The sequence below is a fragment of the Paralichthys olivaceus genome, chromosome 2 (genome assembly GCF_024713975.1).
Source record: "Paralichthys olivaceus isolate ysfri-2021 chromosome 2, ASM2471397v2, whole genome shotgun sequence".
NCBI lineage: Eukaryota > Metazoa > Chordata > Actinopteri > Pleuronectiformes > Paralichthyidae > Paralichthys > Paralichthys olivaceus.
This window is the reverse complement of record NC_091094.1, coordinates 16715338-16732653: the sequence shown is the minus strand read 5'-3', so window position 1 is coordinate 16732653 and position 17316 is coordinate 16715338. Positions and strand designations below refer to the sequence as shown.

Here is a 17316-nt window from a genome sequence, read left to right as displayed (position 1 = left end):
TTCTCCAGATGTATTTTATTATCTTATTCCATGAACGACAATTTATAAAAATGTTATCATACAGCTTGAGAATTGTTCCGTCATCGTCCTGGCTGTTTGCTTCAGCTCCCTGTCAAGCTGAAAGGTTCCAATGCTTCTTTGTGATTGGTTGGATTCATTTTTTCCTCAGTTCTGACCAGTTTCTCTGACCATGCTTCTGAAAACACATCAGCTCATGAACAAATCACTAGCCTGATCATTTACTGAAGTAAATAAGACATTTAAATCCTGATATTGATTCCAGCCTGTTGTGCTTGTGTCCTCATCAGACCCATGTGCTCACATGGACACATCAACCTTAAGTCTTTCCACTGTTCCTGAGGGCACTAATGAATGTAATTATGGTTTGTGCAAGCAGAAAACATGAGAAGACCTGAGTGGATGTTTCAGAATCAAAATCCATCTGAATTTATTACAAGCCACATTTTCCCTGTTTCAAGTACTGCTCTGGATTAGATCCTGTCATATTTAACATTGGCTGCTACAATTACCTGATTTCTGCACAGACATCAATAATGTTCCAGCAGATCTTTAGATAGCTCCTTCCTGTGTATTTTATAGAAACGATTCAATTTATCCACAGGATCCAAATTACTCGAAAGCCCATCCTCCTTAAAAAGATTCAAAGTGAGTTATTTTTCACAGGCAGAAGGAAATATGATTACTTCTAGTGACAGAGAGAACACGACACAAAGACTCTTGTTCAGGATCATTTTACTAGTTTTATCTAATCTGTGTGCTCCTCAGAGAAAAATATACATTTTACACTGTAACACAAGATTGATTTAGGTTCAGGATCAAACAATGCAAGGCAGCTGTTTTTTACTGTATTTCTAAATAGACATATTTAGTTGTGATTATACCGATAAGGACATTACATACGCCTGAATAATTGTATTTATATAGGAAATAATTGACCAGGCAGTTTTTGCAACATGAACACTGACTTTGATTTAAATATGAAGGAGAATGTGTGCTTGCATCACTTAAACATGCACATGCACATGCACACACACACAGATTCACATGGACTAGCGCACTAAATCAATGTGACTAAATCTCATGTCACACGTGTGAATGAGGATGTTCACAGCCCACAGCAACAAACTCCACCTTAAGTTCACTCACTCATTGGATGTGGAGCGACTGACTGCATCAACTGATGGATTAAATAAACATCAAAGATCAAGATCCATGAATTATTTCCTGGGAAAAATGTCGAAAAACTATATAAACTCTCGCAGTGTTAAAGAAAGTGATAAAACATCCAGGATCCTGAACAAAATTTAATGGGCCCTTCTCTGACCCACATCAAGCCGATCTGAGAGATAAGAAATCATGTTGCATGCACGTGTTGATGAGCCGTAACTATGACTAGAAATGCTGTTGTTTGAGGGATCCTCATGCCCCAGTCATCAGGGAAGCACAATGGTTAACGTGTCTCCTCTCCAGCTCTCAGAGACTTAACAGACTCTCGCTGTGCCTATACAAATGATCCTCCACCCACGTTTATTTGCACGAGAGATTATTGAAACATGTGCAGACACATAAAAGCCCACAGTCACAAGAAGACACACGTGGAATTAGCTGGATCTGCAAATTATTTAAAGACATCATAGAAGCTTTTACCTGCTTGTCAAAAGAGCATACATCATCTCGACACACACACACACAACCACTGTACTTCTGTCTTCGTGAGGACACTCGTAACTTCCACCAAGGAGGGTTTTAGATTTCCATGAAATTTGGAGGAAGGATGGAACATCTGGACAAAAGCGCAGATTTAAGATCAAGATTTAAGATTCAAGATATTGAGATTGTCAGATTTCTCCGAGAATAATTCATGGATGTAGATGACAAAAAATCTGACATGTTTATGGGACTGATATCAATGAGTGTAACCATTTGGTGCAGATCCAAATAAAAATCTGGATCTTGTGAATGTAAGTTTCATAAGGGGGCTGTGAGGCCTTGATGGAGGAATGTGCTCTTGTCAGTGTCATTCTAGTTTGTTTGTCTGTCTCCTATCAGCCTTGGTGGAGGTATGTCCTTTTGGTTATGTCAACTTGAAGGGCCCTTCACTACATGACAGATTCCCCCATAGCCCCATAGCATAACTTTAACCATCACAACTAAATACCCCAACATTTACCCTAAGACCGGCCAAAATGTCCTTACATTGTCCTGTCTATAACTTAAACTGGCTTCAAACCACCTGTTTTAACGTTGTGTCTGATCCGTGTACACAACATCTCTGGTGACAAACACATGAGAACAGGATCACAGGATAATAACTGGATGTTTATTTCATTCTATGGTACAGGGGTGTGATTGGAAAACAAGCAGAGGCCTTCTTTGGAACCGTGCCACTGATTGATTTCTTCAGTGAAGCATTTTATTGTTGGGATGAATGAAAGTCAGACAGCCTGGCAAACACAGAACTAGTGATATGACAAGAGAACTTGACCAAAAGAGATGTTACACAAGATTTTATGAATTACTCTTATGATGAAAACTCTTCTCAATGATGTGCTGATGTGACATCAAACTTGAGAATTAATGGAAAATGTTTGGACAAGATTTTCTTTCTTTCTTTTTCTTTTTTTTGAAATATTGTCTAAGAAGCTCCCATTTTCAGATTTTTGAGGTACTACCATAAGAATATATGGATCAATTAAAAGATTCAATAAAACCAAACTTATGTTCAAAGGTGTGTTCTATAACTATAGAATGTTGTTTCCCTTTAAAGGAACAGTTTGATATTTTTTGACACTTATTTGCTTTGACACAGAGTTAGATGATAACTTTACAGCAAGGAGTTTTCATATTTATCCGAAATATACGAGTGGTACCGATCGTCTCATCTAACTCTCTGTAAGAGACCAAAATGTCAAACTGTTCCTTTGAGAAAACCCCCAAAACATTTCATTAGACCGACCAACACCTTGAGATGTTTTCTCAATGAGTTCAAGTGCTTACTGACGACAAGAGTTTTGTCCAACATGTGAGATATGAGAAATAAGAGTCCGTTTCTACAGAGTAGAACAGCAGTTATATTACACAACAAACGCTATAATCGCCTCTTATCTACATTTACATTTATACAAACGTGAGCCAGCACCTTACGACAATATCGCAAGTAATATCCTGAATCCTGTGAGACTACGAACCAAGGACAAACCCGAAAAAGATGAAATTAAATCAAAAGTCTCATCATCACTTTGCTATTTTTTATCTTTCATTCACATATGCATTTCGCTGCTTTATCACATTTGTCAGAAGACACTCAGCAGGAGCGTAGGCACAGCTTTCTAATATACCACACAAAATGAGCAAACTAAATAAAGAAGGCTCGTCTCACTCTGTCTTCATTAGCTCCGACCTTTAAAAAAAGAAAACAGTCTGCCAGGAGACTTCTCAAAATTTCACTTGAGCGAACAAGGATAACGCGCTGACTCCTGACGCACATCATCGGACATGAAAATCACCTTGATTACCTTAAATACAAAAACGCACACCGATTATATCAAGTATACTACACATCATCATTATTTTCACCTCAGTATTTTTGTTTATTACACAAAACTGGTGTGACAATAAATAAAACACTCCACACATGAATGATGATGGACGTTCAATTTGTTTCCGATTTTCTTGTATACAAAAATACATCCTATTTAATTCCGATATCCAAAATATCCTCATATCCTGACAGATCTACACTCACATGAGGCACCCTTCATTCAAACAGTTTCCTCCGCTGACCAACAGCAGCTGAAATGACAGAAATCACATCTGAGAAACCGCAAAGCGATCTGAATAAGTGGATTTGCTGTTTGTTGAGGTTGTCTAACGCAGCTTACTTGTCGATGAACTACATACAGTCACACCCTCCATTACAGAGATTTGAGGGGAAATTATACATTAAGCATAGCCTTTGTGTTTGTATGTGTTTGTGTTGTTAATACCAAGAAAATGTCTGAAAGAGGAACTGCATGCTGGGATGTCACAGCTTCATAGAATGAGTCTGTTCGATCTGTTACTTTGCATTTCCATCTCACTTTATCGCAACGCATCACTGCCTTCTCATTTTAAGAACCTTTAAGAATAATCATCGCCTCCATCTTGGCTGACTGACCTTTTCACTAATATGATGGATTTGCTGCCAGGTGTGACAGGAGGCGTGTGATGCATTGATTACTAATAGTAATCACAGCTATAGAGAGTGGCTGAAGATCCAGACTTGAGGAGGGGGCGGGTTCCATGGACTGACGTCACAGGCTGAAGAGGCGAGAGTTGCCCCTCCCCTCCTCCCCCTCGCCCTCAACCTGGGGGATGCGGGGAAGCATTGCAGAGCGGGTCAGACCCCAGAAGCGAGGTGGAGACAAGTCCTTCTTGGTGGCAGTGAACTTCCAGCCCATGTGAGAGCCGCAAGTCCGGCACTGAGCGATCGTCCAGGCGTACCTGACAGCAGAGCAACAGGGCAACATATGTCACAAGCGTCTGCAGATATGCTTCCAGAAATCAGATTCATAATTTCAGAAATCCCCGTCTGTATGTGACTCACGTGTCCAGAGAACCATTCATCTAATGGAGGAATTACAAACTAACATTTAACGTGAGCTCAGAGAAACATTTCTAATAATTATGGAAACAGCTTCTGCACGATGAAGGTCAAACACCTCTGTAAAGTAACAAAGAGCAAAACATTTGCTCCTGATCAAAACCTACAGTTTAATCATCAAAACCTTGATTTGACATTTCATAGATATATTCTTCATCACAAATCCTTAATGACATCTTTGTACTGGTATCTTATAAACGCGACAACCAACTTATGTCAGAGTGCACCAGGATTTCACATCCTCCTAAAGCTTCCTAATTAAATGAGAATCGAGCATAGAAATCGATCAATATATTGATCAATGCAATTTAATTCAACTACATTCTCTAATCATATAACAATTATTCCACTGATCCGCATCTTGTTAGGGTCTCTTGAAATTCATATCTCAACTAATTTCCATTCATGAAAGAATAATAACCTTCATGCATTATGTAACAGGAAATAAAACTAGGTGTCATATTATTAGATCAATAGTCTGATTTGATAGTTTGAAAGTTTTGAGCCTGAGTGAGGTCTCAGTCTCTGCTGATCTCTGCTGAAAGAGACGTTCCATCAATAATAAATGACGTTACTGTTTATAATAAAACAACATAATGTCAAAGACTTTAAATTTCAGGCAGTGGGCAACATCAGAATGGATTCAAGCTGGACCTTCAACGCAAGGTGCTGAAGTCTCATTTAAAAGGACACATTTATAAAAACACTGACAATCATAGTGACAGGACTGAGTCACTCAATTTACTGTGTGTTATGTATTGTATTATTCACTAATCTGGGTGGGAGAGAAAAACGCATGAGTGCAGAGGAGTTACCCTGGAAACCAGCTGTGCAGTGTAGATGGCCTGCCAACCAGGTTGAGGTTGTTGGCTTTGTAGACAGTCAGGGTTTCATGGACGTAACCGTGAGGGTTGACATACGCCGCCATGGGGCCGTACAGAGACAAGCTGCAGAGAGAGGAGAGACAGGTGGAGGATGTCAGCAGCAGCAGGTACCATTTTATAAAACAGCTCGGCCAAAAATGAAATATCAAAATGATCCAACGAGACAGAACAGAGACTCCATAAAAGCTAAAAATGTAAATTTAAAATCTGTATCCACTCTAAACCAACCATTCAATAGGTAGACAAAAAACTTGTGTGTGTAGCCAAGCAGTATTCAAATCTAAACAGAGTTTTTTAAGATGCAACATACAATGTCAAGGAAAATATGTGCATTAAAGGTTCAGTGTGTAGAATTTCGTGACATCTAGAGGAGAAGTTGCATGTTGCAGCTGGATACCCCTCACCTCACCCTCCCCTTCCCAACATGAAAGAGAACCTGTGGTAGCTTCAGTTGTCATAAAAACTCAAAAGGTTTTAGTTTGTCCAGTTTAAACAACAGTAAAAAACATGGCGGCCTCCACAGAGAGGACCCCCCTCCATGTAAATATAAAGTATTTATATATAAAGGGCCCATTTCATGGTAAAGAAAACAACAATTCAAACAATTTAGATGAAACACACCATTAAAAACATCACTAGGATTATTTTCTATTCAATTTCTGCCAAAAATTCCTTTCACCTACATCTTACACACTGGAACTTTAAATGTGTATAAAGAAAAATGTAAGTGAAAGCAAAACCTCTGATGTAATAAATGCTTATTCTAATGCTTATCTACAAGAGCTGTACCGTTAATGTCAGTGTTACATTTACAGCTTGGTGAAGTATCCAATTTCTTTTATTCAAATTTAAACAACATATGTTCAAACTGAAGTAAAATCTTTTTTGAATCAAGTTTCACACATAAGATGAAGAACAAGTCCAGTTTGTCATAATTGTTTTTCCAAACATCAATAATCAAACAATCAACTATGAGGGTGGAAAGTTTGTTTCGACTTCAAAATAAATCTTCAAAAGCACAGGTCCTTGCAGAGAATAAAACCTTGTACAGTCAGCAGCACAAACTTTACTTTAAGTCATTTCCTCCAGGAGCCTTTTACCCTACTCCAGGTGAAGTTTGGGTCCATAATGGAAAATGCATTACCCCATTTATACTACGTAGTATATATGTAGTGACATTATTTAGTGGACGTGTGCTTGAAAAGAAAAAGAGACTTTCTAATATCTTCCTCACAAATCATATTAACCACAAGATCACTCACTCGCTGAGATTAATTGGATGACCTCAGACAAAACAGCGAATCCACTTTCCTCATAAACTCTACAGTGAGCAACTGGACAATTTCATAGGTGTTGGATATGTGTTTCAGACTTGGAAATACACATTAATCAGTCCACACCACAGGGACTGTTAAAAAAATATATTACACAACAGTGAGTGCACAGTGTGAGTGTGGAGAAGCAGAGCAGAGACACTCATGATGTAAACCCAGACTTTATGCAACAGCCACACTCGATGTGCGTCAACTTTGACGTATTAATAATTACAATGATTACAGTGATGGAGGTAAAAAATACATTGCAGCCTCAGACTGTTTGAGTTCTAATTTGATATAATTTAATCTAAACTGTGTCAATTCTATCAAACTCTGATGCAGACACAGCTCGGGTTTTTCTATTAATAAAAACTTGAGAAAGGTAAAAAGCTTGGAAAAGTTGTTGTTGGTTGTATTTATCTTAAAAGTAAGATGAACAAATACTTCAGTGAAAGCCCTTTGTGAATCTAGGAGTTTCAAATGTTGCATCATGTTATATTTTTGATATCATTACCAAATTAGATGACGAGAGGGCTGTCAGTGCTGATTATTAGACTAAATAAGCAGTACTGGCTTTTTAGCTCTCTGTTTTGGTAACCAGCCAGATGGAGGAAGCCGGGCACCGATGATTAATGACTTATTTCAAACAAAATGTCAAGTCTCTTGAAGCTTTTATTCACACTGTGCTAAGAATAATTTGTAAGTAAGCTACAGCATGCAAAAATACTGATTTTAAAAAAAGCACTAAAAAGGATGTTCCTCACCTGAAGATCTCATTTTTTGTGGTGATTTCTGTGTCCTGGCACTGCTTACAGCACAGTGACGTGCACTGAGGAAGAGAGGATAAAGTTAAGTGTTTACAGGATATATAGATGTCAAATTGTTCTCATTGGGGATGCTAATAATCCATCAGAGCCATTAGCTGGGTGACATGAGGTCAGACCTTCAGTGTGACCAAGGAGCACAGCAGACGACGGGCAGACACACATCCAGTGACAGCTGTAAAGCGCCTAGTAATGCAACTGTGGTTCTTTGTGTTTAGAGCTTGTGTATCTCTCTCACTCTTATTGTCTGTGACTGGGTTACAGTGAGACTGGCCTTCTTCACAGAGACATATATGTCATTTCTGTCATTATAGAATCCAAAGTTAAATCATACTGAGAGTTCAAATCAAAGCATTCCTTTGATCGATAAATGTTTATGATTGCTTTCAAAAATCTTATTCCACTTCAGGTACATACCATATTTGTGCAGATTATTTATGCCTGGAGTTAAACCTGCTTTAACCATTTCTTTCATGATGAAGACCACGTGATATCCCTCACCCCTGTTTTAATAAATATACCAAACAAAATTAGGACTTTTAAGATAACTCATTTGTTCAAGAGTCCCTGAAGAATGTTTCCTAATGAAGGTTTGACCTAAAGGGGACACTAGAGCAAAGGTTAACCAAAGTTATTAGGATTCCTTGTGGGGCTGACAAATGCTATCCATCCAGTTGTTGTTGAGGTATTTCAGTCTGGACCAAAGTGATGGATTGACGATGCAGTCCCAGATCAACTGTGGCTAAAAAGAACGTGTAACTGTCCTGACACACAGGACTGAGGGAAACCAGGATGACAGAGGCCAGACTACGTTGTACTGTTTATGTTAAAATGTGGATGTTAGTGGAGAGGAGAGGAAGGCAAGATAAAGTAAGAACAGCTTCTTTAATCTGGATCCAACTCACCATCACAGTGGAATTTCAGACAACACATGGATATAGTCACCATGCGCAGTATAGACTTTACTGTCGGGTCCGACTGCTGAGGAAATGGCACGTAATACACACTGATGTATATTGTGCGTGGACTATTTATCTTTTAAAATTCATTGTTACAGGAATTAAATCAAACTCTCTTTGCTAGTCTTGAACTTGAATACACACTTTTTTGATTGCGAAGGTCAACTGAGCGTCAACAAAGGCAGCTCCTGTCACTCATGGTTAAATAAACTAAAGAACATCAGAGGCAGAAGCAGATGAAGCTCAAATCAAACTATGAGGCAAAGAATAGCTGAGGTTTCAGGGTAAAAGGGAGACTTAGTGTTAGGTGTGTTGGAGCAGGGATGCACGGTCACCTGGGACGTCTTCCTTACCCGGTCCATGATGTCCAGTTCACAGCGGAGTCTCTGGATGGCGCTGCCTATCTTCAGCAGCTGGAGCCGCAGAGCATCGTCTATGGGCAGACAGGCAGCCACTCTGTAGGAGAAGTCTGACAGAAACCAGACAGGAGAGAGAGAAGGAGGGATGAAAGAAAAGAAAGCACAAAGAGCAGAAACAGAGAGGCAAGCATGTGAGTGCATATGTGTGTGTGTATACGTCTGTGATCCATCTGTAATAAACAGAACAGAGGCTGACCTACGGCGTTCGTAGGGAGGGAATCATCCTTCAGATTCTCGTCCCATTCGTGGAGGTGTTTCTTCACTCTGTTCATGAGCGACTCCTGTGAGGTGGAACACAAGAGGCAGAAATCAACGTGGTTTACATTCACAGCTGTGTGGTGTTTATGTACCGAGGAAATTCCAAGCAGTGCACACAGGACTGATTTACTCACAGAGTCATAGAGTGCATAAACCCAGGGTGGCCACGGCGTCAGACTGGCACAGTGAAACTTCCTCTGTGATGAACAAGTCGAACCATTAGTCAAGTAAATCTGATCTGATTCTTACTGAAGGACCCAACATCCATTCAATTTCTCTCTCTCTCTCTCTATATATATATATGTTTTTTCTGTTTAGTTTTTTAACTTTTATATCTTTGAATTTTGTGAAGTCCTGCACATTGATACCACTTTAACTTTCTGTGTAAGTTTTTTTTAAAAAAGCTGCAGCAATAACTAATTTAACTATTATTCAATTGACAAAAAAGTAACTGGTGGTTGCTCTGATAATCAATCCATCTTTTAGGTCATTTTTAATGTAAACATGCTAAAACATTTGGCTCTACATTGATGGTCAAACTAAAATAGACATTAGAAGATTCTGAGACTTGGGATGTACTATTAATTGAGAAAAAGATTTAAGGGAAATATAATAAATTATTGTTACCAGGAGCCTTATATTTAACTTGAACAGTTAGGATTCTCAGTTTTTGATTCAGAAGTGTACAATAGCAACAAAGAAAGTTCTACAATTGCTGCACAGTTCTGATGTGTGTTTGTGTGTCTGACCTGTTGATATTTAGTCCACCAGCACTGAGACTTTTTGCAGCTCTGTGTTGGGGGTTTGGAAGAAGGATGCATGTGGAGCCTGGTGAGGGGCGTGAGTTGCACGGCAGAGAGGGGGTCTGGAAGGATTCGCTCTGGAAGGATCTGTACTTTGGCTTGTCTGATCCTGGAGCAGAAAAACAAAGGGAGACAATGACAAGAGGCTGTGGAACAACAGAGGGGGAGGGAGGGAAATGTGAAAGATGACAGAAGTCAGATGAAAGTGAGGAGATGAGTAATGGATTTAACAACTGGTTGCTGGCTGGAAGAGATCTGGTGTATGACAGGATGTTTGTAAATGTGAGGTGATCGTAAAAAGGTGCGGTATGTACATTTTCACAGCAGGAAGAAGTTTTCCTTCAAACTCATCATCAGAGATGTTCTCAGTGAGCTCTCTGAAGATTTCTGCACCGTTTGTTCAATGGTCTGATATTAAAAACAAACAGTATTTCATTCAAAACATTACTTAGGAATGTCAAACTAAAGGACAACAAAACACTACGGTTAAAATTTAATTCAAAGACATAAACTTGGCTTGTGTATTTGCTTCTCAAGGATCTTTAGCAACATGACTTTTTTCAAATAAATCTGCAGTCATCTGCAGAATTGCCCTTTACATTGAGGACATGGTGTCATGGTATAATATGTATAATATATTTATAATACATATTTTTACATTTATCTTGTGTGGCGGTGAAAATGCCATGTCACATTAACAATATCATGAATATAGTAAATATCACTGCACACAGAGGCCACCACAGCAGCTTCCATTTGACTGACTGTTATCTTGAAATCTACACTTATTAAGGTCACTTGCAGGACAATAAGAGGTCAACAGCATTATGTCCAGCCATTTGTGTGATTTATATAATAAAAACCACAGAAAGATGGAAATGAGGACTCAGTTTAAAAAAAATGAAAATGAAATTGAACAATTTCCTGAGCATTGGAGAATGTACCCACGCATATATAGTATGACTACAACAATTGAATAAGCAGCAAAATTAGCTCTTTATGGCTAAACATAAACTCATCTTTAGGGCAAAACTATAAATATGATCTAAAACTCAAAAGTGCATGTTGAATAACATGTTAATGTGAATAAGAGCTGCACAAATAAATACAAGAGGTGGCGACTGGCTGATACTTCTTCACTGTTTTCAGACGATATGCAGAGTTTGTGTGGCCTCTAGTGGTGAACCAGGGAACCACTATTTTTGAGTAATTCTGAACCAAGTGCAGTCTTTACACTGAGCTCCACGTAATGGCTGAACAAATCACACATACAGTGTCGTTTGTAGTCCAGAGAACTGCAGGCTTTCTATGTTATCAGGTGGTCGATTGAAAATAATCCCATTCACCAAATTCCTGTTTAAAGAACTCTGACAGAAAACCTGCATGGCTCGGAGTCATGATGACTATAGTGAGAACCTAGGCAGTGTTTGTCTTTATTCAGTGAGGGGGACATTTCATAAGAGTCCTGGTTTATGGGGCCAATTCAACTTACCCATCTGCTTGAGTTCTTATCTCATGGACCTTGAATCTCTGCCTCCCTACAGCTTTCACTTTGACAGTTTCAATGCCGTACTCCTGCTCCTCGCGGTACGCATAGATTTCCGCTGTCGTCCCAAACTCTGCATCTGGATCACCTGCATCACTGCAGGAATAGATATAAAACAATGCCATTACAATTAGAGAGTAATCCATTTTTAGCATTGCACTGTATGAGGGGAGTTAGACAGATGTGGGTATTTACTATTGACCAGGCTTTGAAGCTCTAATGAAGGTGTTCTGTTTAAAATGTGACAATTTCTGAGCTAGAGCACATTGACCCCTGACGACAGCTCTCTGACTTATAATAATATTAATAATAATAATATTCTAATAATAATCTTCACCAAGTGTCAATTCCATAAACTTGTACCTGTGTGCGAGGACAGCAAATGTGCGGTCTTTCTGGATGACGCTTCTCATCATGCTGACCTCCTGTGGCCTGAAGAGCTGAAGAGGAAGCGTCTGTCCTGGCACCAGCATCACAGCCGTGTGTGGCAGCACAGGGATGGTCTGACAGCTGTCGTCATCATGGACTGTGCGGCCATGAAACTCCTCCATGTCTGCACCCAGATACTGTCCAGGCAGGGGTCAGAGTCAGCACAACACAACATGACCACAACAGATGCTGAGGACTCACAACACAACACAGCTCTGTGAAGGCTAATAAAAACACTTGGAAGGTGTTTGGTGAAGTACAAATCCTGACATCAGATCACAAATCACAACAAATCACATATCCCAATGTCAAATCGCAGCTAATAAAAAAGACAACAGCATTAACTTCTAACGACAAGGTACCAGCTCATCGCTGACTGGATGGAGAAAGTAAAATGGTGACAAAGCATGTTCATTTTTGCCATCATGTGCTCTTATGTGTTGTTGTGTTTTCTTATTTGTCATCGTGTTTTTGTATTTGCTATTGTGTTTTAACATTTGTCACTGTGTTTTCTTAATTGCTGTTGTGTTTTGTTGTGTTTTGCACTTCAGCGCCACCATAGATGTTGCACACGTGTGATATTGAATATTTAGAAAAGACATGACACATGAAACTGTGGCGTCACTCACAGCATGAGATGTGGGAAGACTGGGGTCAAAGGTGATGATGTTGGGCTTTCCTGCCTCTTCACTGTCTCGGTCTTCAGTCTCCATGCCATCTTCCTCCTCCTCTTCCTCATTGTCTGTTATATCACAAAGACAAAAGATGCTATCAGAGAGGCTAGTTAGCTCCCTGGGTGTCTCCTAAGTAACGCCACAGTGGCAGCTTCATCAGCTTAACAAATGAAAGTGACGCTATTAAATGAACGGAAAGCGAAAGCAGTGGTTTCAGTCAGGATGAGTTGTCTGTACAGTGGCCTGTTGTGCAGCCATGCTATGTTAGCTAGCCGGGGGAACAGATCAGCTCTCTGCAGGTGAAGCTACGAGCGGAGCTTCTGGGAGTTGAATCGTCACCTGGTAAAAGTTGTAACTGGTTTCCCATGTTGTCGTTGATGTCGTCTTCGCCTCCAGCCCTCTCGTCAGCCATATCCCTGTGTTTACAATACAGACTCGTCTTCTTCTGCGGCCTCCTCAGTGAGCTGCGGCCTCCTCAGTGAGCTCCACAGCGCCCCCTCTCGGTTAGTAAGAGTCCCCTGCGCCAAAAGAATGAAACAGAAATAAATGTTTCAACACTTCCAGCAGACAACATGATGTCACAGCTCTGAGACTAACTTTAGAAGAATGAACACAAATGATATGATATGATCAAGAACAAGTATATCTGAGGTACAACAGACAAGCAAATAAGTGAGTCAAACGTTATTTTATACATATATCCAATGTATGTATGTATATCTGCATTTAAAATGTAGGTTATAAACCACCTGTAAAGACAAACAAAACTGAGTAAAGTAGTTAATTACATTTACTTAACATATGTATGTGTTGCTTGTTATAATTACATGGGATTGTCTTAAAAAACATGAAAGTTAAAATATATAACAGTTTGGGCTATGACCAAAGTCTGGGTGCTTTCATGCATTTCTTTCAAAATAAACATTGATTTACAAAACAAAAATCATCTAAAAGTTATATGCTATTTCACAGTCCAAGTTTAAGTTAATGCTTTCTGATGAACACTGTGTTTTAGCACCAAAGACTGTATTACTGTACCTCACCGTTTGGTTATATCACCAAGAAGCTTAATTCAGAGTGAGAGAAGAGACTAACATCTTGTGCTTTACCCAACATCTGTTTAAATAATGACTTATTTCAATCAATCAATCAATCAAATGTATTTAAATAGCATGGTATCACAACAAAACAGTTGTCACAGGGTGCTGCACAAAATTCCAAGATCTTAAAAAATCCAACTTGTTCCACATCGAGCAAGCATGAGCAACAGCGGGAGGAAAAACTCCCAGGTGGAAGAAACCTCCAGCAGAACCAGGCTCGGAGTGGACGGCCTCTGCCAGGACCAGTTGGGCTGAGTGTAGAAAAAACATAGGAGAACAAAAGGAAATAGAGAGGGGGGGGTGGAGTCACAGTCTCAGGTCACGGGCTTGAATCCAGCCCAGGAATCTCCATGTGGACGTTGGCATGGTCTTCCAAGGGTGCGTTGGCTCCCCGGGCACTCCTGCCTCCCTAATAGTCCAACATGCGCAGCAGGTGGACCCATGGCTCCAAAGGTGAGAGGTCCTCAGGTGAGAGTGCTGGTGGTTGCGTGACCCTCCATGTCAGCCCTGCGACAGACCGGCGACCTCCACTAGGTCCATCCCTCATCAGGACCTGAGCCAGGACGGGCTCCGGAGACCCGCACAGCACGGACCAAGGAGGGGAGGAGAAGACCCAAGGATAAGAGACATGTAATAAAATACAATAAAATAAACAAGGTAGAGAAAGAAGAGAGAAGGTGCTGGTTTCTGGTGCCTGATGGGTGATCCCCCAGAAGTCTAGGCCTATAGCAGCATAACTATGGATGACTATGGCTCAGGGTTGAGCTAAAAGCTTTATCAAATTTCTCATCTGTACTTGAGTTAATTAATGACATGAGCGGTTTGTTTATGCTGCGTTTGTCGTGGACCACAGAAATAATAGCTAATGCTTGTGTGGGTGCTCATGGGATCCTAACTTGTTCTTATTGCACATGTCTGTACTGCTGCAACACAAGAATTTTCCCTCAGGAATGATTTAAGTATTTCTATCTATTCTATTAATTTGGCTTTAAGACAACATATGGATATGCCCTAAATTTGGACATTTTGAATAATATGATTATTTGGACATCTGATCAATGACTAAGCTACAATTATTTGAGTGTGGGGCCTGTGACGTCATCCTTTCTCAGTCCAATAGGTTATTGATCCAAACTGTGCTGCCACTTGTGTTCTAGAGCTGTGCTTCACAGCAAAATTCTACACCATTAGAGGGAGACGCATCTTATTCACCTGCATAGCTAGATGAGATTTACGCAGTCTAACACACATCAGTGCTTCCAGGATTCAATATAGCATTTTGTCATTTCTGCACCAGCAAATATGATCCAAGTTAAATCTTAGTGAGGTTTAGTAGTAACTTACATTCCAACACTAAGAAAACCTGGGCTACAGCTAACACTGTCCTCCATGTTGTGCAACCAAAACAAGAAACAGATATTGTAATAATCAAGTTAACAGGCTGGAACAGGGTCAACTTTTAAACAGTGTTCATTTATTGTTCAATACACCACATGACAGTTGGTAAACAATATGTATAATGGTCCATGAACACAGCAGCTGCCGTTCTGATGTTGCAATATCGGTCCAGCGTCTTTGCCGTCTTCCAGGCCGACATTCACTGCTGGCTCGAGTTGTGCCGTCTTCTGAAAACAGGTTTGGGCCTTTGTTTCGCTGATGGCAGCTCCACAGTCCTTCTGCCAGGCGTGTCAGTCGTATGGAGAGGCTCGGACGGGATCACAGCTGTAGCGATGAGGGCTTACTTGGACCTCTGCCTCATCTTTCTCCTTTTACGCTTCAGCCTATTGAAAAGAAAAAGCAGCTATCAGGACAATGTACAAGGTTTCCTAGTAGATGTCTATTGTGGAGTACATTATCAGGACAGATCACAGGGAATTATGCTTTCAACATGTTTCAGATGTTAATAGCATCAATCCAGAACAAACTATAATCTGATAATGTAGGTTAAATCCCAACTGAATTATTTCAACTACAAGTTGTGATTTATTGATTGGGACCTTCGACTCAAAGTTGACAGATATTTGATGTCTAGAGAAATGTATACCTGCTTTTTGCCAAGTTAACAAAACTTGTTGGTTATGTTTGCGTGAATATCATCCTGCCTGCATTTGTCAGGACAGACTTTACAGCACATGTGTACATTTTTATATATTTAGGGAACACAACTGCCATGGCCTTTCAAGGTCAATTTTAATCACCAAATGTTTTCACACAGGACTAAAACTTTACTTCAATACTACAAAAAAATATTGTGGTACCCACAGACTGCAGTTCTGTCAATTATCTTTAGAGTACCACCAGTGTAAACCTCAGCTGTAGCCGGTCTACTGCTATATTGTTCTGGTAAATAATGAGATGAGTAGAGCAGCTAAAATGTACAAATGAGATGTTGGCGTAAGAATTTTTAAGACCCTGGGAATGATTAAAAGATATTGTTGCTCAACATGAGTACACGTGCTTTTCAAATGTTTAGTTGATTATCGATGCTCACCTGCGCATACGCTTCTTCCTCCACTGGAAGACAAAAAGGAACATGTATTAGTGTGGAATCTAGATGTAAACCATGTGTCCCCTCCCACTGACAGACAGCATGGTTACTGGGACAGACAGAAGCAGCACATTGATCTCACACCAGTAACAAAGGCCTGTTTGATAAATGTCCAGAAAACATGGAGGATAAAAGCAGCTGCATGTCGTCAGAGGTGAACCACTGCAAACACCGCGGCGTGCAGCACACAAGGCCTTCAGGTAGCATTAGCATTAATCAGCACATGGTACAGTGCTGTTAGCTGCTGAAGCTAAGATAAATAGTGCTGTTTAAACACTGGAGGACAGACAGAGCAGCAGAGACATCTAAAGAGAAACAGAGTTATCAGCAGGAGGGTTCACAGAGATGTTAGCTGGTTAGCTAGCAGCGTTGACTGCAGCGGGAACAGGAAGCAAACCAACTACAGACTCCATCTTACCTTAGCTCTCATCGTGTGGAGAAGATTCTGTGAAGAGAAACACAACAAGGTTATTAATGACTGCGGATGATTGAGAAAGCACAACGATTAGTTTGGATTCTGTCGGAGGCGAAATATTTCTCTGTACCTCGAAGCGAGAAGAGCAATGGAAAGAGGATGTGACGAAGACAGAGGGCGGTATTTATACAGATCTTGACGTCATCTGCTCATAGTTGAATCATGGGAAATGTAGTCCAAAGGGTCAGGTGGTGATGGAAGTAAAAAGCATCAGTATAACTGACGTAAAGTACTTTGTTAGAAGTAAAAGTTCTGTGTTGAAATGTTCCCTGAAGAAAAATGAAAAAAAAAGTATTATGATCCATTTGCATGATAGTAAAAGTACTAATATCGATGTAAAAATAAGTAAAAACCCTGTTTTAAAAGTTAACTGCAGTAAAGTCAAACACAAATGTGAATGTTTGAAAGTAAAAACTTC

The 17316-nt window shown here is 40.0% G+C and overlaps 1 protein-coding gene and 1 long non-coding RNA gene across 2 annotated transcripts; both read right to left on the bottom strand.

Moving 5' to 3' along the window:
- Positions 1–2319: 2319 nt before the first annotated feature.
- On the bottom strand, positions 2320–13272 carry crbn (cereblon). Its single transcript, XM_020087038.2, has 11 exons — positions 13115–13272; positions 12731–12843; positions 12036–12238; positions 11619–11768; positions 10073–10235; positions 9458–9520; positions 9262–9346; positions 9000–9115; positions 7628–7692; positions 5479–5610; positions 2320–4503 (listed from the first exon to the last, which is right to left on the bottom strand). The coding sequence occupies exons 1-11, from the start codon at positions 13185–13187 to the stop codon at positions 4314–4316; spliced, it is 1353 nt and encodes a 450-aa protein (XP_019942597.1). The 5' UTR covers positions 13188–13272; the 3' UTR covers positions 2320–4313.
- A 2055-nt stretch (positions 13273–15327) lies between these two features.
- Positions 15328–17063, bottom strand: LOC109628862 (uncharacterized). The gene is made up of 4 exons (XR_002202677.2): positions 16969–17063; positions 16842–16868; positions 16367–16389; positions 15328–15656 (listed from the first exon to the last, which is right to left on the bottom strand). It is a non-coding gene; the product is annotated as an uncharacterized lncRNA (long non-coding RNA).
- Positions 17064–17316: the final 253 nt, after the last annotated feature.